Consider the following 24579-nt stretch of genomic DNA (forward strand, 5'->3'; position numbering starts at 1 on the left):
GAGCACAAGGGCGCTCCTAGGGTGCTCCTACAGCAGGCACCAACCTACTGGAGACACTAATTCTCACAACTGAGTACCAACTTAGCAAGAGACGCCAATCTCTTCTTTTAAGAAGCACCAACCTCTTCTACAAAGTTTCACCTTCTAGATGATGCTTCTTCAACAAATGATGAACATATTGCTGTACACTTTCACACTTCACAAAATCTGCTCTGTATTAAATCTCCTCTACAATAAATCTTCCCTGCTCTATATTTAAATGATAAAGCATTACACACACCACACTCTAACACACAAACTCGCTTCATCTTTTTATACGACTTCATGAGCCAAAATTAAATGCATCAAACACATAGGTGTTAGAATGATGTCATTGATGTCAAAAGTGAAAGGACATGTTGTTATTATTTCATTAGTTGTTAAGGAATTGGATAGCTGTGATTTATATCAAAAAGTTTAATACACAATCCAAATGAAAATGTTGTTATTGATGCCAAAGACATGTCAAGAAGGGTCTTTGATGTATGGACAAGTTTGAAGAAAGATTTGCTCATGTATTCAATGGTTATGCTATATTCAGTGATGCTTCATTGAAGGAACTAAACCATCATAAGACCACCATTTGGCATCCTTTGTGGAATGAGTTCTAGAATGGCCGACTTCATTTGAGAAATGACCAACTACATTGATGAGACAAGCAAATCTATATTAATACATGAAGCGATAAGATTTTTAGTACAACAAATGAATGTTTCAAAAACAAGGCAGTGATTCAAAGGCCAAGAAGCAACAATCAGAAGTATGTTATTCAACTAGCAAATTGTTATTGAATGGACAAGAACTCAGATTTGTATGTCGACCTCCTTATAGCAGCGATGAAAGAGAGCAAATTACCTAAAACGAGGACAATATGTGATATCTCAATTGACTCATCCCCAACAACATCCACATGCAAATGAGATGCTAGCCATAAACTGGAAATATTGGCCATCTTATCTACAACCATCTTATATAAGAAGACAAATTCGACTATGGAGAAATAAATAAACATTAAAATAAAGGAGTGTGACTAATATTACTTGAAGAAACATATGGTACGATTTGTTTTATGTAGCAGCAATCAATCATAAAATCGTTACTTCATTTGTGAAGTGATCGACTACATTAATGAGACAACCAAATCTATATTAATACATGAAGCAATAAGATTTTTAGTACAACAAATGAATTTTTCAAAAACAAGGCAGTGATCCAAAGGCCAAGAAGCAACGATCAGAAGTATGTTATTCAACTAGCAAATTGTTATTGAATGGACAAGAACGCAGATTTGTATGTCGACCTCCTTATAGCAGCAATGAAAGAGAGCAAATTACCTAAAACAGAGACAATATGTGATATCTCCATTGACTCATCCCCAACAACATCCACGTGCAGTTGTTACAGAGATGCTAGCCATTAACTGGAAGTATTGGCCATCTTATTTACAACCATCTTATATAAGAAGACAAATTTGACTATGGAGAAATAAATAAACATTAAAATAAAGGAGTGTGACTGATATTACTTGAAGAATCATATGGTACGATTTGTTTTATGTAAGAGCAATCAATCATAAAATCGGTACTGTTCATGAAGACCGATAAGTAAAGCATTCAAATACACAACAATAGCATATGATGATTGTTGAAGGAAAAGGAAACTTGAACAGCAAATGATGCGACTTGTTTGAGAAAATGATCTATGTGGAAAGATAAAGCCCAAGCTATCCAACACTTATTTCATGATATGACAACTCAGCGATTTTTAAGAACCTATGCTTGTTAAATGAGAGAATCGGTGGTTATATATTACTCAACTAAAGCATCGATTAAGCTTGTTAAACATCAAAAAAGTGATGTCTTGATACAGCCAAGGTGGTAGAGCAGACTTGATAAATAGCTTTTGTCGATTCCCTTAAACAACCGACTATAGTAAATAAAGAAGCATCATATCCAGCGATCATGAAGGCAGAAAATTCATTATAAAGAATGGTACTTATTAATAAACCAAGACAAGTCAAAGTCAAGACATGATACAACTGAGCATTACACAGGTTGCCACATCAGATGGAATGAGAACTAACAAATGATACGATTAAATCGGAGCAACAGATATTATCATTTTTTGTAGTGATTAAATAAAAGCAAAAGACATCAATTAAAAAGAGATTAAGAAGGCGATTTAAAAAGAGATTAAGAAGGCAATAAAGCAAGGACTTATAAATCTAGTCAGTCGGCGATTAGATCATTAAAAAGAAAAGTCCAGTCAAGCATAAGATAAAAACGAATAAGGCAAGCTTTAAAAGAATAAAGGAGTGATTTATTAAAGGAAACTAAACTATGTTATGAAATGATGCATGTATTGGTCACCTCTCTTTGTAAAAAAAGATATCCTCTAAAAGTCACCTCCCTTAAAGAAAGGATGAAATGGTATGTCTTTCTCCATAAAGACATAAAGGTGCAAGGAGGTATACAAGACAATAGAATTGAATGAAATGTTGTGGGTGTAGAATGTCTATTTATTAAAAAGGGTAGTTTATAGTGTGAGGATTGAAATAACAATATGGGAAAGGAACATGGAGTGAATAGAGAATATAATAAGGTTATTCAAGAGATAGAAGTGGAGAGACAAAGACATTGAATGTAATACACAAGAAGATATATGAATATAAATATGCAGATTTAAAAGAAGATAGCATACAAGAGAAATTAACTCACAAATCATGAATATATAGAAGATGATAGAGCATAGAGTGAAGGATTTGCATAATTCTTGTGACTAAATTGTGAACAAATTATTGACAGATTTGAAGGTAATATAAGGACTTCATAGAAGATATTGTGGCAGATCTATAAGTAACTTATAGCAGATTCATGGAGGAGTTCATAGTAGATTTTAAAGAAGAAATTATGACAGATTTATTAAGAGATCGTAACAGATTTGTGGAAGATAATATAGTAATTTTGTGGAAGAGATTTATGCTAAATTGTGGATCCATCATCTGCTGAGATAGCAACATTGTTAAGGTGGAACTCATATTGATGAGGTTGGTGCCTCATTTTGGGTGTTGGTGCTTCCAATGGGTTGGTGCTCACAAATTGAATTAGGGGTTGGTGCCTACAAATTCAAAAGTGGGAGTTGGTGCTTCCAGTGGGTTGGTGCTCACAAACTAAGTTAGGGGTTGGTGCCTCTAGTAGGTTGGTGCCTATAAACATTGTAAAAGAAGAAATATAAAAGCAATAATTTGCCGTGGTTTTTCCCATTAGGGTTTTGTTGATGTGTATTTTGTACACGACCAAACACAAAATAAAATACCGAAGTATCTTATCCTCTCTTGAACAAAGTTCCCGACTGCTGAAGATCTCACTGAAGGATCAGTCGGAGTAACTCTAAGGTTCCGTTATATAGGATCTCTACGTGTGGATAAGCTCTCTGTGGTATGATGTGATTTTGCTGGAATCACAAAGGGACTTACACTTGACGACCTAAACGTCTGATTTGCTGGAATCACAGGTCCTATTAACTAACTGGAAGACAAACAAATGACAAAAGATGCAGGGTTCAAGACCTCTACTCTACTACCTAGAATGCCAGAAAATGGATGGATGACTAGGTGGAGTCCTACTGGGCTGGGTCTCACCATCAGGCTGAACAATTCAACACCAACTCAGTGCGATCTTCTAAGGGATGCTTCCAATATGTTCAAATCGTACACCATCTGACAATGATCACCATTCAAGATAATGCATGAACAAAGTTCCCGACTGCTGAAGATCTCACTGAAGGATCAGTCGGAGTAACTCCAAGGTTCCGTTATATAGGATCTCTACGTGTGGATAAGCTCTCTGTGGTATGATGTGATTTTGCTGGAATCACAAAGGGACTTACACTTGACGACCTAAACGTCTGATTTGCTGGAGTCACAGGTCCTATTAACTAACTGGAAGACAAACAAATGACAAAAGATGCAGGGTTCAAGACCTCTACTCTACTACCTAGAATGCGAGAAAATGGATGGATGACTAGGTGGAGTCCTACTGGGCTGGGTCTCACCATCAGGCTGAACAATTCAACACCAACTCAGTGCGATCTTCTAAGGGATGCTTCCAATATGTTCAAATCGTACACCATCTGACAATGATCACCATTCAAGATAATGCATGAACAATGGACGTGTAACGACTTAAGATTAAGCTCATTTTATGCCAGTTGACCACGCAGGGCGCACTTACCATCAGTAAGAGGCTAGTGGTATGGACTAGACAGATTCCACACAAGTGCATTCAACAATTTTCTTCACTCAATTTAATCATCTATCATCAAAAATGAAGATTCAACAAGAGACCATGCACATTGCAAAGAAACAACATATTCCACCATATCTTCAATGAAAAGAAGTCTTTTACAATTAAGGCAACAATGTCTTGCCTTCTCTTCTTAATCTACTCTAATTGCTATTCTACTATTCTGGCCTCTATTACTAACTATTAACTATTAGCTATTATTGACTAACCATTAGCCTTTACAAATGAAGAGACAGGGCTTATATAGTGCCCACAATACAATTCAATGGCTTAGATCAATTTGAGATCAATGGTCGAGATTTTACAATGAAAACCCTAATTAGGGTTTGTTACAACAAACTTAATTCTGACCAATGAAATAATTGCATTATTTGGACACATGTCTTCTCTAGAATATTCGACCAATGGATAGCCGGGGTAGGTACATCGAAGTTTGTGTCTTTTTTGATGAGTCAAGTACATTGAACCTGGACATGTTGAGGTGGACCAATCCAAATGGAGGGATGATGACTGGGACGCCACCTTGTCTGACACTTGCAACTTGGTAGATATTCAATTTGATGATGTTGAGAAGATGACTTTAATTAACTTTTCTACCACCGTCTGCTTCTTCAACGAACCCTTTCTTTAATCCTCTTTTGTCTTTGATGTGCAGGATGGATGGAGTATCTTTCCTTCAAATATTGGTCTGGAAGAGGTCGTCCCTGATGATGCTGGAGAAGGTCGCCCTTGATGATGCTGGACCGGAGAAGGTCGTCCTTGTCTTGGCCTGGTCTTCTTTCATCTGCCGAAACAAACCAAAAGATGATTAAGGACACATGATAAATTCATTTCAACATAGCATTTTCAACTTAAATCATCAACAAAAAGATATTAACATGAAACTTGCCCAAGATTTTCTCCAGGAACAGACCCTATAAGAATTTTGCCCTGGACCCTTTGGAAGGGTCAGGAGCGAAATTCTAACTTTAGCTCAAAATTCACATTTTTGAAGGTCAAACATCCTTCCAAGGCATTCCAAATAGCTTTTCTCACCCTAGTCCAGGCCTAACTTAGCACAAAATTTGAAGAAAAGGATGGTTTTAGTGATTTTCGCTCTGGACAGGGTCAGGAGCAATTTTCAAGTTTTGAGCATCTTCCTCCATCCTTTCAACTTCAATTCTCCTCCAAGACTAAGGGACACATTGCCTCACTCCTATCTAGGCCATAAAAATCAAAATTTTAACTTGTCTTGCAAAGAAAGTAGGTGATCCTAGGATTTTCGCTCTGGACCATTTGTAAGGGTCGGGAGCGAAATCCTTGGTTTGGGGTAATTTCCATCATTTTTCAACACCAACTTCAAAAGGCAAGAACATGTCTCCTCGCACCCATCCAAGCCATGAAAACCTAACGTTTGACTAGACTTGCAAGGAAAATAGGTGGTTTTAAGATTTTCGCTCTGGACTCTTTGGAAGGGTCAAGAACGAAATTCTCCTTTAGGCCAAAATCTTGTTCTTCAAAATCAATCAAACTCCCTCTCAAGGCAAAAACATACCCATTCATCTCCCATCAAGCCAACGCCTAGCCAAAATAAGAAGGAAAACAAGAGTTATAAAGATTTTCGCTCTGGACCCTTTGGAAGGGTCAGGAGCAAAATTCCTAATCTTGGCCGAGATCCTAACTTCATTTTCACATTTATTCATTCAAACAAGCGTTTTTTCCTTCATTCAAGCCTGGGAATGCGTTAGTTCTAGGTTTTGGTCAAAGTAGAATGTCCTATGGAGAATTTCACTCTGGACCCTTTGAAAGGGTCAAGAGCGAAATTCGCTTTGGACCCTTTGGAAGGGTCGAGAGCGAAATTCGACATTTTGGACTCTCCGTCAGGATCATTTTATGGAATATAACATTTAAGTATAAGTTATATTCCATATATACTTTCAGGATGTTTGAGAGTGGTTTCAGACCTCCAGGAGTTATATTGCAAAATCTAGTTTTTGGAGGATTCTTCAGTTTTCCAGACTTAGTCAAATTTTAGGGTCAAGACATTCCAGACTTAGCCAAATTTCAGGATCAAGGCATTCCAGACTTAGCCAAATTTCAGGGCATTTGAAGATCAGGATGACATTCCAGACTTCATCACTCACCAACTTGACCTAGCTCGGACCTTCAAGAATGATACCCACTCACAAAGCAAGACACAATTAGCAACAAGATCAAAACCAGGCCCTAAGGAAGACTCTCAAAGAAACCCTAATTCTGGGGCCCTGTGGACTCACCCTAGCTCAAGCAAAGCCTGTAATCCAACGATCCCCTCAACAGCACTCATCCTGCAAAGGCTAACAGACAAAACCCTGAACACCTAGAAAGCGAACCCCAGAAAGCAAAAAAAAAGCAGGGGTCCCCATTTGCAATGGGGCGATGTGTGAATACGTCACAACAGGTTTCCACGTATATCTTATGTTCTATTCGTGATGCTTGGTAGTTAGATCTCATGTGAATAATAATATACAATGAATATGCTTATGAGATAAGTTAACCTGCTTATGATTGAAGTTGAGAAAATTAAAGTTTGTTAATATATTGATTCACCCTCCCCCCCCTCTCAGTATATTTGTGTGCTCTTCAATAGGTTGGCCATACAAAATTAAATCATAATATTAAAAATTCCATCAGTCAACCTCCAATTACACCTCTTTCAAAATAGTAAAATTAAATAGGTTGGCCAAGCAATTGAAGCCAATATAACAAACAATTTCCAAACTATGACTTCAACAACCTTTATCATCAATGACAATATTTCCAACAATCTCACTCCTTGTAAAAACATACTTTCAAATCAATGACAACATTTTCAACAATCTCCCCCTTTGTTGTTGATAACAACCTTGCAAAGAGTTAATCTATGAACACATAATACTCCCTCTTTCTGCAATGCTTCCCCTTTTTGTAACTCTTCTACCTTGACATCAATGGCAAAGGGATGTCATGTACTCTTACAAAGAATCTCCCCCTTTTGGCAATCCTTCTTGACATCAACGGCATCAATTTGCCTTTTCCTGCAACTCACCTTTTTTGAAATCAACTAGCTGATCTTTCTCTAATTTCTCTTTTGAATGCATATCAATAAGGAATCTACAAGGATGAAAGATAATAAAATCATTACCCTGAATAGGTTCTTCTGCTTAGGCACTCAAAAATACCTACCTTAGATACTCCAGCTTGACATTTCGTTCTACTACCTTTTTGTCTTTCAATGTCTGCTTCATCCAAAGAACTTGTCTACAACATAAAACTATTGTTATCATCAAACACTACCTGCCCTTCAAGTATTTGATTTTTTTACTGCATGCACACAAGTCTCTTTTGCTTGAAAATGTACTACCATGGCTAGTGATTGCATAATGTCATGTTGTCACATGTAGTAGGCTACCAAACATTTGCCTATACAATACTAGTTCATATGACCCATTCTTCTATGTCATAACCAACTTTCATATGTTTATCCCCTAAAGCATTTGTCTAACTTGATCTCACTAAGGTTGTATAGATTATCCGTTGTTATATTTGCCCTCACAACTAGTTTTCCTATGCGTGCCTTCATGATCTCACAACCTTGAGCATGAAATGTGAGGGTATGTCCTTGATCACACATTTAACTAACACTAAAAAAATTGTGCTTCAACATACAAGACATTTTCTATTTTTGTCTTGCCATTATCAAGGCTAAAAGTACTCTTGACAGGTGTTTTATGACCACACCAACACATAATAAAGTTTCCAACAGTCACTCTATCCTCTCTTGATCAAAATCCCACGTATGCTAAGATTGCAGAAGATCATACAATGATTCCAAGGTTCCAATGGCGTACTTCCAACTTTATGATGGATATAGGCTCATTTGGCTTGATGTTTTGTTGGTAATCCAAGGGGACTTACGTGCAATGAAGAAGACTTAAACAAATGCGAAACTTCAAGGAGGGTTTGTGAATGATTTAGCAATAGATGTCCCTTTTTTGGAACTTTTTTCAATGAATAATGTGGAAAGTAAATACGAAAGGGTTTAGAGAAATTAAAATCTAGACCTAAGAATTCAATAGACAACAAAGGCTTGGGCGAGATCGACCACACTTTGCTTCACTACTTTCAGACAACTACACAAAGAGGGTGCAATCTTCAAAGGTTGTGCTCGTAAGATTTTAAATCATCTATGAAAACCATCAAAGAACAATGCTCATTCGACAATCCAAGTTAAGAAAACACATAGAAGAGCTCAATCCAACCTTGCACTATGGATAGGAATCATCTATCTGCAAAAGGTATGAGCGAATGATCTCACCATAAAGTAATGTTATCTATTTCATTCATCTAATTGCTTGAAAAATAAAATTCTAATCTAAGTGAGGAAGATGAAACCATGCAAGCTTCGAAATAACACAAGTGAACACCAAAATCCAATGTATCAGTCTTATTATCTCAATAACTTATAGCAACAATCTCATACAATTCTCCCTCTCTTTACAAATGAACGGGTGAACCCCTTTTATAGGCCCCAAAATGAAAATGGACAGCCCATATTACATTAAGATCAATGGTTGAGATTCACCCATGCAAAACCCTAATTAGGGTTTGACCAAAGATTCCCAAAATGTGTGCCAAGTAGTGCGGATAGCCATTAATGAAGAATCTCGCCCACTACATATTAATTGCCCTTTGTTCCTAAAAAAGGGCGTCCATGATGCATTAAATGAGCATTACTTTTCAAATTGCCCACCATGCATTAATGACACACTAATTCCTAAACATGGCATTCGTCATGCAATGAATGAGCCACCAGTTAGTCAAAATGTCCACCAGTAATTAATGACCCATCATGCAATCATCCATTTATTAGATTCTCGTCCAAAATTGGACGACCATTATCCCTTTCACTAGTGGTGATTGCGACGAATCTGACCACAACGGCTTCCAACTCTCCTACAAAGACACTTGGCACAGTCTCTAATTTGAATTCCACAATGGAAGTATTCTTTTCACACTTGGAAAAAAACTTCTCCCATCTTGGGACCACTTCTTGAATCTTGCGTATTGTGCTAGAGAACAAGGAAACATTTTCCAAATGTTCCTTTGAGAAGGATTCTACAAAGAAAATTCATGCAACCTATCCTTCAGGTTGTCCATTATCAACTCTTCATCAGTCAATCTTCTTGCAAACAAAGCCTCCATTGCATTGAGGATTTCCTCCTGAACTTTCTTGACTAACGCCCTCAATAACGTTGACTCCCTGTTTGACCTCTCAAAGAATTCCTTTCCAATGCTTACTACATAAAACCGTCAATGGAAATCATATGCCTCGTTTTCCTTGATGACCTTCCCATCAATCAATGTCTGCCTGGAAATCTCCATTAATGCCTCAAGACATGGAATTGTCAAGTCCTAATAAATATGCACATTTTCCCATGAATTTTCCACGCCCTCAAATCTACCAAGGATTGCTAGGATCCTCTAGTAGAAATGAGCCAAGTCCTCAATAAATTTATTAGCTGAAGTGAAGACGTCCTCTACCCGTTCCTTAGAGCATTGAGCCATTTTCCTTATTTCTTCAATTCCATCCAAGGATTCCTTCGGAAGAGAAGAGGGAGGAACAAAAGACTGATCTTCTTCTCTAAAAGGACTCATCAAACATCACACATACTCACACAAGGCTTTGTTTTCACTCTTCAACTTCTTGTTTTTCTCTTCTACTCTCTTTATCTACTCCTTCGATGCTAAGGAAGACTCATCAAACTCCTCTATCACTTGTGCCTTGGAGGCGCGACCTAGATCGACTATTGTGACATCATACTCGTCTAGAGTAATCTCATTCATGTCCTTGTCGACTCTGGGCACAACTATGTGTAACATCTCGGATCCTGATTCATATCTTATAAATTTGGAGAATTTCTTCACCACTTTCTTCTCCGCTGGCTTGTTTATTCTATTTAGAAGTTCCTCAAGTTCCAGCGTAAGATCCATCTCCTCTTCTAGCTCTTTCCTCATTCTCTCTTTCAGCCAATCTGGAGTGACTGCTTGCTGATCTTGCATCCCTAGTTGTACCTGTTCTTGTGAAACTTCCTCCAAAGTTCCTAAGTCTCCCATGTTTGTTTCCCTGAAACAATCTCAGACTAGTTGTTTTGCATTCGGAGGGAGCTCTGGTCCTTGATTCCTCTGCTAACAAGCCTATGGGAGGCACTAACACTGAGAATATCCTACACTTGTGAAATGTTTTGGTCATCCTCCTACGGCTGATTTCCTATGACTTCTCTAGTGAACATTTCAACTTCGTGCACGCTTCAAGAGCTAACAAGTGACTGTACTTCTTCCATCCTGGGCCTCTTTTGCTACAGTTCTTCCTGCTGAACTTCCTTTCTTTTCCTTGTTTGCGAAGTCCCAAGAACATTTTTCTCCTTCCCACGCTCTATTCTTTCCTGTGGAATTTCCTCTTCTCCAACCTGGGCTCCTAATGACCCTCAGTTGCCTCGTCATGGGATTCCAAGTCTCCCATCAGATTATAAGTCGGACGGGCAATTTTTGCTTTTAACTTTGCGATGTGTTGTTCAACCCATTGCCTAGTGAATTTCAAAATTGACCTACTTAGGTCATCCAAATCATCAACTTCTAGTTCTAACCAGTTAGGCACCTGAATCGGCTTATCCTTCTCCTTCTCATGCTCCGGCTAAATAGTATTCGCATCTTCTTCTATATGATCAAGCACCTAGATAGCTTCACAAATTCTTATTAGCTTAGGAGGCAGCCTGGAAAACATACTCCTTCTGATTTCATAGTCATCCTTGGCGTTAGCCCAATAATCCTCCAGTTGAATCTTGTGTTTGTGCCTTATGCTAGTTACCATCCTTATTCTATCATATGGATCAACGAATGTCCTTGCGGTATGAGGTGCTAAGTGGTAGAATATTAATTCATCGCTGAGTTTTCTGCTGCTACCAATGGTGGACACATTTCCTCATAATCTCCTATGACAATTGGAAATTCAAGCCCCAACTTCTTCTTCTTCTTTTGAATTTTGTCATAGGCAGTCAACTTTCTGGTAACCTCTAATAGCACCATCTTGTCCATTGGATATCTCGGATATTAATATGGCTAGGCAGAAAATCCTTGGACTCGGATGTAAGTAAATTTCGGAAATTGAATACATGTACTAGGCCCCATACTTCTTTACCAACTTCCTTGCCTCCTATGACAAACTTGTGTGAAGTCCTCGTTGCAACGATCTGGTGATATGCATAGTGAAGGTGTCACTTGCTTTCTTGAAAGAAGTAGGATCATATAAGTGCAATTGTGGATAGCACTCATGAACCTTCAGTTATCCTAGACAACATCCCATAGGTCCTTTGTCTGGTAATACATTGAACTTCCCCATTCTAGCCAGCAAGTAGACAACATATGAACTCATATAGAAAGATTGAGATTGCTTTAAATTCCTCAACTACTCGTCCAAATTGTTGCTGATTATTTTTGCCCAGTCTACCACCTTTATGCCTTCCATTACTTCACCAATGAAGTAAAACATCCAAGATTCAAATATGTAGGCCTGTGGACACCCCATGACCCTACTCATCATGAGCACAAGATCAGCATATTCTTGCTTGAAATCCATGTTGGAGATCTGCTTAGGCAACTTTGAAATGTGAGGCTTCGACTTCTGCATCCATATTTTATTGATGATCCAATGTTGGAATCAATTGTTGTTGCGCCAAAAGCTCAAACTTTCAACGCCCGATACAAATGCCAGATTTAACCCGACCCACGGAAGGCGGTTAAGCCATGTCACGAGTCCCCAAGGAGGTGTTGGCCACCAAATCAATGGAGGAATTTCTTTCCCAAGGAAGAATCCTCCTTGACTTGGTTTCTATGCCCTAATGCCTGACTTGGGCGCATTTTGCCTATGAAGAAGGAATTTGAGGTGAAAGATGAATTCTTCCATGCACTAGAATAGATTTTTATGCCTCTGCCATTTCAAGAAAAAATTCCAGACAGCCAAATTTTTGATCATCTGCTTGCTTTTTCAACTTTTCCATATTTAGAACCTGGATATTCAAGGATATTTTGCCATCATTGTCCTACCAACTGCTAGATATAGACCTGCCAAAAATAGACGTACTAAAAATTGTAAGTTCTTCTAAACATCAAATTAGGGCAAATCGAGGCACGGGGACACTAAAAATAGACATTGCTACAAATAGTAAGTTTGTTTAAACGCAAAATTAGCCCAATCCGGGACGCGGTGAAACTTACTAAAAATAGTAAGTCCTTAGAATTCACTCAAATTTCACTCGTAGCTTCCTTGAGGGGTTCTTACTTCATTGCTTCCTTCATATTTCTCAAAACCCAAGGTTACTGACCTTATTTCTAAGCCTAAGGGGTAAAAACCCTAAAATAGATAATACAAGCTTCAGACTTAACCAAATTTGCTCAAAACACTTGGGGAAGTGAGGAGATTAAAGAAACTGCCGCCAAACAACCCAAAAGACCACAACCAAATGACCAAGCGGACAAAAATGTAGGGGGTCCCCATTTGGAATGGGGTGATGTGTGATAAGGTCACAACAAGTACCTTTTCCATTTATCCTTGTTTCTAAGCCTAAGGGGTAAAAACCCTAAAATAGATAATACAAGCTTCAGACTTAACCAAATTTGCTCAAAACACTTGGGGAAGTGAGGAGATTAAAGAAACTGCCGCCAAACAACCCAAAAGACCACAACCAAATGACCAAGCGGACAAAAATGTAGGGGGTCCCCATTTGGAATGGGGTGATGTGTGATAAGGTCACAACAAGTACCTTTTCCATTTCTAAGCCTAAGGGGTAAAAACCCTAAAATAGATAATACAAGCTTCAGACTTAACCAAATTTGCTCAAAACACTTGGGGAAGTGAGGAGATTAAAGAAACTGCCGCCAAACAACCCAAAAGACCACAACCAAATGACCAAGTGGACAAAAATGTAGGGGGTCCCCATTTGGAATGGGGTGATGTGTGATAAGGTCACAACAAGTACCTTTTCCATTTATCCTTGTTGTAGCATTATCTCCAAATTTCACAAAGCTATTGTCTACTTTCTTCAAAGTGAGAAACTTGCTCTTATCTCCTATCATGTGGCTTGAGTATCCATTGTCAATGTACAATTGATTTCTTTCATCTTGGGCATGAAAAGCAATTTGCACAAGCAGACTTCTCTTTTCGTTGTTTCCTTTGCTCCTACTTCCTTGTCCACTCTTTTGGAGGTTCTTCCTTTTGTTCAACAGGGCTATCCACTTTCCTACCTTGTTTATGAGATTCCACAAAACCTCTTCTACAAAAAAGTGCTATATGACCAAAGTTGTTGCACTTCTAAAATATGACATTGTGATCCAACAAAGGAGCTAAGAATCCATGAGAACTTTTGTTTTTGTTCCTCAAAATTATTTACTGCATTTGCCCTACAATTTGTTGTTTTATCACCAAAATGATTGCAAAAAAAGAAATAGCCAGAGAAAGAGTTTTAGAACTTGGTCATATGAGGCTGTCTTGGAGGAAATGATCTTTTGAAACCCTTGTTATATCCTCACTGGTCTTCTAAGGAACGTCATTTTAATTTTTCTTTTGTTGATGGGTCCCTTGAGTGCATTCGTATGGCTTTGAGGCTTTTATGTGTTTATCCTCTTTGGTGGTTCAGTAGCCTTTGGATTTTGAACTCCTTTAGTATTCCCTTGATCTTCTTCATAGCCAAGAAAAGTCTTAACAAATGATGACCTTTGGCAATCAATGATGTCATCCAAAATTTCAATATTCTTCTCAAACTTTAAGCTTTTATTTGACTAAGCAATAGTTTTCTCCAATTCCTACCTCAAGGAAACAATTTCAACTCTAGCTTCTCACAATCTTCTTCCTTTGTCTTCAGATGAGCTATCACCATCCCTTCTATCCCCTTTGCCTCTCAAAATCTAACAATATTACTTTAATACCCTCCCTTAATAATCATTCTACTAACTAGACCAAGTCGCCCTCTAAATTTTACAAACTTGTTTGGGCTCAGAGACTTGGTTAGAATGTCTACAGTCTGATCCTTAGTTGGAACATACTGCAACATCACAGATCCATCTTCAACAAGCTGTCGTATGAAGTGACAATGGAGCTCTACATGCTTTGTGCGCTTGTGAAAGACTGGATTCTTGGAAAGCTTTAGCAACCCTTGCTTGTCACAAAACAAGGGTGAAGGCCCTAGTTGAGACATTTTCATGTCGGAAAGCATCCTTTGAATCTATACTGCCTTACATGCTGCTTTAATAGTTCCTCGATACTATGCTTTAGTTGAGCAAATAGCTACTATCTATTGTTCCTTACTGGTCCATGTGACTGCACTCGTACCAAGACTAAAGACATATCCAGAAGTAGACTTCATGTCATATAAGGTTATATTTATTGTTCTAATATAAAGTTATAAAATATTAGGTTATTATATGTTTTATAAAGCATATATCATTTAATAATTAATAATTTAATAAAGTACTATATTATTACTTATTTACAAATAGCAGTTTTGAATAGGTGTGACAAAATACACTCTTAGGTATTTTGTAACCCTTTCTCCTATACTTGAGGAGCTTCTCACTTAGCGAGATGTAATTCAATTTTGGAGATTTACAGTGAATTCTATCACTACGCACAAAAGGTTTTATTGGCCATGTAGAAGTGTGGAGAAGTGACATCCCAAGGTTATGTCTCTAATATTATAAACAATTTTTTTAAGTGTTTTATCATAAAATGATGTTTTATGAGAATTTTTACCAAGAAAGGCTTTCCCGTGTATATATTGTGTAATGTGTTGAATCTTTGGATCATGTAATTCTCATTTCAATTATCCAGCATTTTAATTGTAATTATTAACATCAGCTAATATTTTTTTATAGATTTAACCCCCCATTGTCTTTTTAGGAGGAGATCTATATAAAGAAGACGAATATCATTGTAAGGATATATGAAGGGCATAATATTGTGTTTGGGATCTCTCAGGAATATAACATGGAGTGGCTTCTTCTATAAGGAGTATTGTACAATGTTACCCTCACTAAGTGTCTATTTTTGCATATATTGAATATTAGTGCATCTTGACTGATAAACATCTCTTATGTGGTGCATAATATATATTCTACATAGTATTATTTCCATTATTATATGTGTGAATCTTATCACCCCTGCTGTAGTCTATGTTAGTTTTGTATCAGACTGTATCAAACTAATCAGAAATAACATAACCAAATCAATGTGCACAATAAACACCAATATACCCTGGAAAAACCTCCCTCTTGGAGGTGAAAAACCCAGCAACTAATCTCAGATCTTTGTTAAGCAATAACCAAATGTATCTTTACAATGAGCTTCAACACTTGAAGCAATCAGTAAACTATGCACAGTAATATCTTCAACCTAGGGCAAACTGCAATGATGAACTTATCTGCAATACAGATATTGCTGCCACAAAGATGAAGTTTGCTGATCTTAGGATGATGTTTGCAGCCTTCAAGGATAGTTTGCTGACCTTCAAATGATGACTACTGTCAGAGAGAACAGTTGCTGCACCTAGGGTGAAGTTCGCTGCCCTCAATGGATGGTTCACTGTCCTTCAAATGGTGTTCGCTGACCTTCCAAAGGTGTTCGATGTGCTTCCAATGATGTTTGCTGTCTTTTGTATATGATTTGCTGATCACAGAGGTAATTCGCTGAAGGATACCGAATAGGGATGTAACTGCTGAATGTGTGTCATTACAATGAGGTTGATATTACATATATATGAGACTCTAGCCTTCCAATTTACCTTGGGTCGGCTTTACAATTTAGGCAAATTAATTACAATGCAAAACTTAAGGTTGGCACCAAACTGAAATAGCCCCACACGTTATACAAGCGAGATAGGACATGACTAATCCAAACGTGCTAGGTGTGCTAGGTCGTCCCCTAGAAGGGCTCCGACCTAGCTACATACATCAACAGTCTATGTTAGCAATGACTCAAGTATCGATGGAAAACTGAAATCCTTATATTAACTTCAGATGTTAAGAAAATCTAGAAAACAATATCCATAATGTGATCTCTTTACCAAATGACAACTTCTTAGCAAAACTACACAAAGCTAGCTTACCCAAATTAAAACCAACAGTTCTTTATATGATTTAAACGATCTTACGCAAGTCAAGCAGTAACAATTTATTTGTTATGTATTCAATTATATCATAATTAATCCAAACATAGTCAGCTAAAGATGGCATCCTACTTAAAATATGCAGAACCAAACAAGACGTCTGATTACACATCTTCCATTAATCTGTATCAAAGTGATCTCTCAAAATATATGCATAAAACAAATAAGATTTACAATACCTTGATAAAAGATCAGAAAGTGAAGCACATGCAGCCACTTTAAGAAACGGTGATTCATTAGGAAGCTGCAACAGAGAAATTACATTTTCATAGCACCATTAAAGCTAATCTACCATACACTTTCAAAAAAAAAACACATTATCTCTAAGCTAATGCTATTGATACATAATATGATAACCCATGAAGCAAAAACATCATACTTTGTCCCTTATTTTCCTCAATGCCAAAACTTTACTTGGACGAGTAAATGTACAAATGATAGAAAATGAAAAATGAAAAAAATCATGTTACAAAAAGCCCAAAGTTTTTGAAAGAAAAGACATTTAGAAAATAATAGTGCCTTCAAAAAAAAAAAGCCAAAACTTATATAGACAATCCTAATGGTTGGACACAAAACTTGGATCCAATGTGTTTCAATCCGATTTATGGACTAAGTAGTAACCAGCATTCCTACTACTAGGCATTATCCCTAAACATGGTGGTTGTAGCAAAAAGAGTAAGTTTTCCCAATCATCCATCTCCCTATCCACTTGCTTGAAAAGGAAAGTAACTAAGTCATCGATTCCTTGTGTCCCATCTTTCCTTAAAAAGCTCCAATTTTTTCTTTGCCTCCCATCATTCTCCTCACTATTCCTACACAAAAGCAGAGCATAGCACCAATTTGAGATATTCCAAACTAGCCTTCCCTCCATAGATTGCAAACTCATAGAGTACACTCAAAATTTGTTTTGCCACACGGGTTTTTGCAGTTTTGACTCACAAGTTGCAAGGGGATGAGTTTCACAGAATTTACTCACAAGTATTCCATGAGTCCATAGGATTAGTCCGTGAACACCATGTTTTACCAGGTTTTGTCAAGTATAGAATTTAAGTAATTTCTTAAGTTGCCAAATTTTCCTAAGTTTTCCCAAGTTTCCCCCGAGATTTTAAATTTAAAGTCTACTAAGTCCACATTAAGTCTGAGTTTGCAAACTACACTTTCATCAATAAAACTACTCATGCAACTAGAACAATTATTTACATCCCATCTTTCCTAACCAAAGAGCATGACACTCACCAAATCTTTGCATCCCATCTTCCTCACCAAATAAAGTACCATCAACTATCTCTCTTTTATGTCCATCCTTCCAAAGGATACCGATTCAAAAGTGCTAACAACTATTCTCCATCATCATTAAAGATGCTATCTCTTCAACTACATAGAAAGGAGGGGGATCGCCCCTCTCCAAGTGATTAACTAATCTAATCAAGTGCTTCCTATTCATTGTCATGGGATGATTAACTAATCTAATCAAGTGCTTCCTATTGGTTCTCACTTGCTCTCCCAATTTGTTATAGTGGGTTAGACAGCTAATACAATCAAGCGCTCCGTCAAGCAATTCAACTCTAGAAATGAATAGTGTATACTCAAAGAGCAAGGTAGGAATCCAAACATACAATGTCTACATTGATATAAATCATTCTCTTGCTCTCTCATATGCCATTTGGCAATTCAAAGTCATTGCCCTTAATGGCCGAGAGTGCCCATCTCTTTCAACTTACATTTTTTCTCTAATATATGATCCAAATAGAATATTCATGGACATAAAATTAACAATCTTTATTGTTTATTCAAGTACTACAATGAGGTCCTCTTTTAATTCTTTGACTGACATAAACAACTCCCGATATCTTGAAATAAAGTGTGTATGACCAAAGAGGGGAGCAGAGGTCCCAATGGTTTTGTCTCCATCTCATGTAGTTTGTGTGATACCAACGAGTCTTATAAGTACCTCTTTTTCACTGTCCTTATGCTAAAATATTTTGGGATCCTGTTTTTAAAAAAGGCTGGCTTTATAGATCCTTACAAGTCTGATGTCTAGTAAAATATTGTGTTCGGTTGTCTTCACAAGTATTCCAATAAAAAATGGCTTATTTTATCCATTGGAATCCTTTGGCTTGTATGCGAAGCTAGGTACAATGAAATAATACAAAGAACAGTAAGAATACTTACTGACTTCAATCATGAGGTCACCCTATTGCTTGTTGTTTTGCAGTCTGTTACATTGGATATCCTAAAAAAGTAGATTTTCAAGTTGATGAACAAGGGTACTATGAAGTTTACGAATGAAGATATTGTGCATGTTGAATGGTGGTCAGAGGTCCATGACAAGGAGGAAAAGAATGAAGAATAGAACAGCTCCCTGATGCAGGACAAGTTCACTGATAAAGATGAAGAAATTTCTGATTGGCTTTATAATGACCAAGCTACAGCTAAGGTTGAGGTTTGGTATAAGAAGAATTTTTCTGCTCATCATGCTGGTCTCTCTCTTGCTGAACATCTGACTTTGCATCGAATGGAGATAGATAATGCTGCTCAGACTTGAAAGACTGATCTGCAGTTTGACGCTAAAATGGAGAAAATAAAAAATAAGGATAACTCGTCTTCGGGTTTTGATTCTAGCTCTAAAACTGTTACCAATATGCATGAGGAAATTTAATCCATTTATCCTCATATAATTCCACACAGTCTGATGTTATGGTGGCACCCCTCCTCCTATACATCTAGGGTGTTCTGATTTTGTGGTTTTTTTACTGTATGGAACTTTGATGGATCTTTTCTCCATTTAGCTCTGGCTATTGTACTGTATCTCCTCTTTTGTGAACGTTATGCAATATTAAAAAGAAAGGTCATACCTAATTAGAGATGGTTTTCAGGATCAAATGCTGAAAATCTTTTTACCCTTGAAACATTTATTAGTTATAATATATGATTTTAATTACCTCTTGATTTGTTATCCAATGCTAAAAGCATGTTATAAATTGAAATGTATTCTTCAACATGCAAAAAGAATCAACTTCCATCTGTACCTCCTATTTTTGCTAGTAATCATTTAAAAACAAAGGATTGTAAAAATCCACAAGTTCACGATATTGAAACTCATTAAAAACCTCTAAAGTAGAACACCCAATAGGGATATGATTTGCTCTATTGTTGTTATGGAGTATATGGGGCATGTTTTAACATTGTGTCTTGGGTTGTACCTGACTACACACTTGAAGAAGTTTTATCATTGTTCTTTCTCAAACAAGTATACTCATCCTTGAGCAACTACTTGAAACATACGAGCAAAGCTATGTTGAGAATATGCTGTCACTCACAACTCAATTATACATTAGTAAAAGCATGTTATATATTCTAATTTATTCTTCAACATATTGCAAGAAAGATCAACTTCCAACTATGCCTCATGTTCTTTACTAAAAATCATTTAAAAAGAAGATATAATAGATCAACAAGTTCAAGAGGCCACATCATCACATGTACCTTGAAAGTGGCACACCGATGATTATATGTTCTCCTCTGTTACAGCTATGTAGCATATAAATTACTGTCACAGAACTTGCCTAGACTTGGTTAATCTCAAGGCAGACAAACCCAAACAGACCTAAGGATTCCTGACCCTAGTACCTAGCAAGTTTGGTCAGACCAAGTGAGTCTAAATGGCAAGACTCAACCAAGTTAAGGAAAATCAAAAAAAAGTGTAAAAAATTGAGAACGCAGAAGCATGAAAGTCAAGCATTTATTGAAGGGTTTAAAGGAATCTTGAAGGTTGGCTAAAAGGTATAGAATTATGAAAAATCAAAATAGCATGTGCCATGAAGGTCTGTGGTCTCAAAGGCTTTATTTTGAGCTCTGCCCACCAACCCTGCCCCATATCATGACAAGGAGTGCAATAGGAATGCTGCCCCTTGAACCTGCTGGGGATGCTACTCCTCAACCCCATTGGGAGCACTACTCCCAAACCCTTGCTCTAGTTTTAAAATCAAAAATTAAAATTGTTTTGAGCTGTGCTAGATAGGAAACCAACAGTTTTTATTCTGTCAAATTTTTCCTAATAAAATCCCAAGTAATTGAATTACATTTATGCTTCTAGTTTGTTGACTCAATCATTGCCTAAGTAATGCTCCTTTGGCTGTAGCAGCATTTGCAAACTTGTTTGAGGTACAAACACACGACTCCACATAGAGCTAGAAATCCTGGGTTAAGGGATACTCTACCATAGTTCATGACTCCATGTTGTGATTTTCGTTTTTGATGCAATGGATATCATAATACACTAGTTTTGTACACCTCGAACACTTGACAATGTTTATATATTTAAAAATGTTATTTCTTTTAGCAAAAAACTTCTTTTATACTCATGTAATCAATGCATACTTGTGTATGTGATCAAACTAGCTTCTATTTAATTAGTTTATTGTCTCTTTAAAGTTTATTTATTGAAGGGTGCATGACAAAAGTTTTAAATCCTTAAATTCTCCCTATTTCATGATATTTTCCATTTGTCAAGTCTTGGGCAAGTGGTCATGTCTGAGCACCAAGTTTGAGTTTGGGTCAAAAATACAATCCTTTAAAATCTCCATATTTCATAATGTTTTCAACTTGTCAAGTCTTAGTCAAATGGCCAAGTCTAAGCACCAATTTTGAGTCCAGATCAAAATTCAGCTTGCTAAGTTTAAGCCAAGTCTATTTCTTGTAACACTAATATAAATTAAGTTTTATAGGCTATCATGGGTTATAGCTAACTAAACAATTGCATATGCCTTATTTTTTTGTTCTTTCAAAAATAGTCTTCTATTTATCTTTATAGTCATCACGAGCCTCATCATTCTAGAACCTTTCCCCTATCATCAAGTATTTAGGTGTCATTTGTTGATAAGCGGCAAGTATTTATATCTTGTGGTGTTGGGATAATAGAGAGTGTGCAATGTTCCTAGTACTCTTATCATTTGCATGTTTCCCTAGGTTTGTGCAGGTGGAGGATTGCTGATATTGCTAGCAAAAGGAGCTTGAGCAAGGGAAAAGAAAAATTGGTTCACGCCTCAATCTTAAATAGGAGGCTTTTGCTATTTTTCTATTGTGACTCCACAATGACCCTAGGGTTTATTAAGAAGGAGATGAGATGGGTATGATAGCAATACACCAACTAAAGGCAGCAATAAGAGGGGATTTTATTACCAACTTGGCAGAGTTTTTTCTTTATGCTAATAATAGGCTATGTTTGTTGAAGCTCTTTCTTCTATTGCAGTTTGGTGAAATGGTGACAACATCCCCTATGGATCACCATGTGCCTCACAAGAATTTGGAAGCTAAAAAATGGAGGTGTTGAATTGGTTAATTACCCAATACTCAAGGAAGCCTTAGCTGGTCATGCATAGGCAAGGATATGTGTAGGTTGGTAATGACTTAATTTTTTGGTCCCAATTGATGGATCATTGTATCGAGCACACAAATGAAAGGAAATTATTTTTGGTAGGCAGTTCCCTTCTATTGTGGGCTTTGTTCAAGCAAACTGAGTGAATGTGGAAGCAACTTATACAATGATTTGGGTGGTGGTCTTTGTTCAAGCGAACGATGACAAAAGATAAAAAGTAAAAGACACTAATTTCCTATGTCTAAAGTGATTTAACAAAACAAAGTGGTGGGAATACAGGAATTTGAATCTACCTTCCAAGGTACGTACTTCATTATCCATAAAGCAATTTCCTCCCAGGGGTGCTCCAACAACTTGTGACTAGAATAGAGTTTCATCATCTCCTCACCCAACTTCAAGAACAAGGTGATAGCATCATCTCCATCTCTTCAATCCTTAAAAATCTCCATTCCTTCAATAGATAAATTATAGGCTCTGCAATTAACTCTTTTGTCATGTTAAACACCGTGCCATGAAGACTAAACTTTATGTTCCCCCACCCATTAGCAAAATTAATTGCCAAGGGTGTATCATATCCATTCAACCTTTCACAGAACTGATCCAACCCCCCATTCTTGATAATTTTCCAAAATTTTGGATTTGTTTGAAATTACTACAGCTAAATGGCTCGAACCTATTCTTGTCACCTCCCACTTTCACAATACTCTAGAGAAAACTACCCCACCAATTCTTAACAATCAATTTCCTCACCCTACTTTCCCTATTGACATTTCAACTTTCCAATAAAATAGTGCTAACTCCGAGCTAGAAACCAATAGTACTAACATGACTTTTGGCTTAAGTGATGAGTAATAAGTTAATAACACATTTGAAGTTATGGCATATGATGTTTATTGTGATCATTGAAGTTCATATGAATTAGTTCCACCCAAAAATCATGATTCCAACTCCTTAGTCCCTTATTATTAAACCCCCAATCGGCCAGTCTTAGTCCCTTATTATTAACCCCCCAATTGGCTAGTCTATCAGCTATACCATTGGCCTCCCTATAAATATGAATAATCAAGAAAATTTTCAGCCTACAACTGATGTCTAGGGAGTCCCTTACCATAAAAAAAGTAGTCCAACTAGGTTGTGTTTTTCTATTTAGACAATTAATAATATTCATAGAATGAACTCCGATGATAAGGAAATGGATATCCAGATTCTACACCATCCTCAAGGCATAATACACCGTCGCAACTCCATGTAATAGATAGTTTGAGAACCACGATTAATAGCATAGGCTGCTATAAGATTCCTATTATCATCTCTCAAAACCGCACCACCACTAGTTGGGCCAAGATTACCTTTAGCAGCTCTATCGAAGTTCAATTTATACCATGATGGTAGGGGACACAACCAAGACCAAAGCCTTGCACAATGGAGAGAAGTGTTGCTTCCAAAAGCGTGCAAGGTTTCCAAGGAATTGGAACAGCAGAAGTTAACACTTAGCTACTTCGTTGGAAATACATTATAAAGCTATCCTGTCTGCTAACAAACAAGATCCTTAATCTGGAGGGTGTTGATCCTAGAAAAGTGGCAGGTAAAGAATAAGGTGGTTGAGCAATAAATGTTGTTGGAAGCATAACAAAATTTCTTGGTTAATGACAATAACACTTCCTAGTGTGCCTCGAAAGATGATCATTAGAAGAGGGGCATAGGCAACGCAAAAATCATGGAAGAAGATGAAAGCAAAAGCTGCCACCCAAACAAAATGAGAAAAATATCCAACGGGAAAGTTTATCGGTCTGCACATACTGTTGTGACTGATCAATAGCATACAGTTGTCTAAAGGAGAGGATCAACCTCAGTGTAATGTACCCTACTAGGAGGCTGCCAATTTCCCAATAATCAACACCCATTACTTAAAATTATCATGCCTTAAATTAATTTATTAAACTAGATGACCATATAAATTTATAGTACAATTGATAGTGGCTATATTCAAGCCCCTATTCTTACTTCCTTTCTAATCCTCAACCCTGAATGGGGATTTACTTGTCTAGGGTGCAATGACACCACCTCCATAATTGGGCCCAGGTTTCAGGAACATCCATCCAGACCACCCATGGGGCTCACCTAATTTGGGATGGATTTCGCTTCATACCAATCTGCTATCACAAAACTGTAATACTTGATCTTCTCCTCGATGAGTATTGACCCTTTTATATCCTTTTTTGATCTGATTCTATGCCTGAATTGGATGCTGGGAGGTTCTCTTATATCCCTTGCTGCCTGTTAGGAAGTCGCAACCCTTCTCCATAGGTTGTATTGTTAGTGAGGGACGTGTCTTTTGGTGGCTGCCCTTCTAGAGTACATGAATGACTTAGCAAGGGTAACCACCTTAACTAGTCATCGTTAAGGCTAAGCAAGAATAACCGATCCTTAATTAATCATCCCCAGGTGAATGCAATATTCATGAGAACCAACCAAGGGTGATTGCACCTTATCTCTATCAGTCCCTAATGAAATGTAACCTCTGCATGATGAGATGTGAACACTGCATGGAAGGAATGCAATCACTGCATGATAGAAGGAATTGACAAAACCCGATTTCATGTGATAGGCAACTGAGACAATCTCATATGCAAGTTTTTCTGTTTGT

The 24579-nt window shown here is 37.2% G+C and overlaps 1 protein-coding gene across 1 annotated transcript in view; it reads right to left on the reverse strand.

Annotated features, from left to right (window-relative positions):
* The window catches only part of LOC131065639 (uncharacterized), a 227542-nt gene that overhangs the window by 197862 nt on the left and 5101 nt on the right, over positions 1–24579 (reverse strand). Inside the window, exon 3 of the mRNA XM_058000206.2 lies at positions 16735–16799. Coding sequence (XP_057856189.2) covers positions 16735–16799 — 65 coding nt within the window. The remainder of the gene's footprint in view (positions 1–16734; positions 16800–24579) is intronic.

The sequence above is a fragment of the Cryptomeria japonica genome, chromosome 3 (genome assembly GCF_030272615.1).
Source record: "Cryptomeria japonica chromosome 3, Sugi_1.0, whole genome shotgun sequence".
Lineage (NCBI taxonomy): Eukaryota > Viridiplantae > Streptophyta > Pinopsida > Cupressales > Cupressaceae > Cryptomeria > Cryptomeria japonica.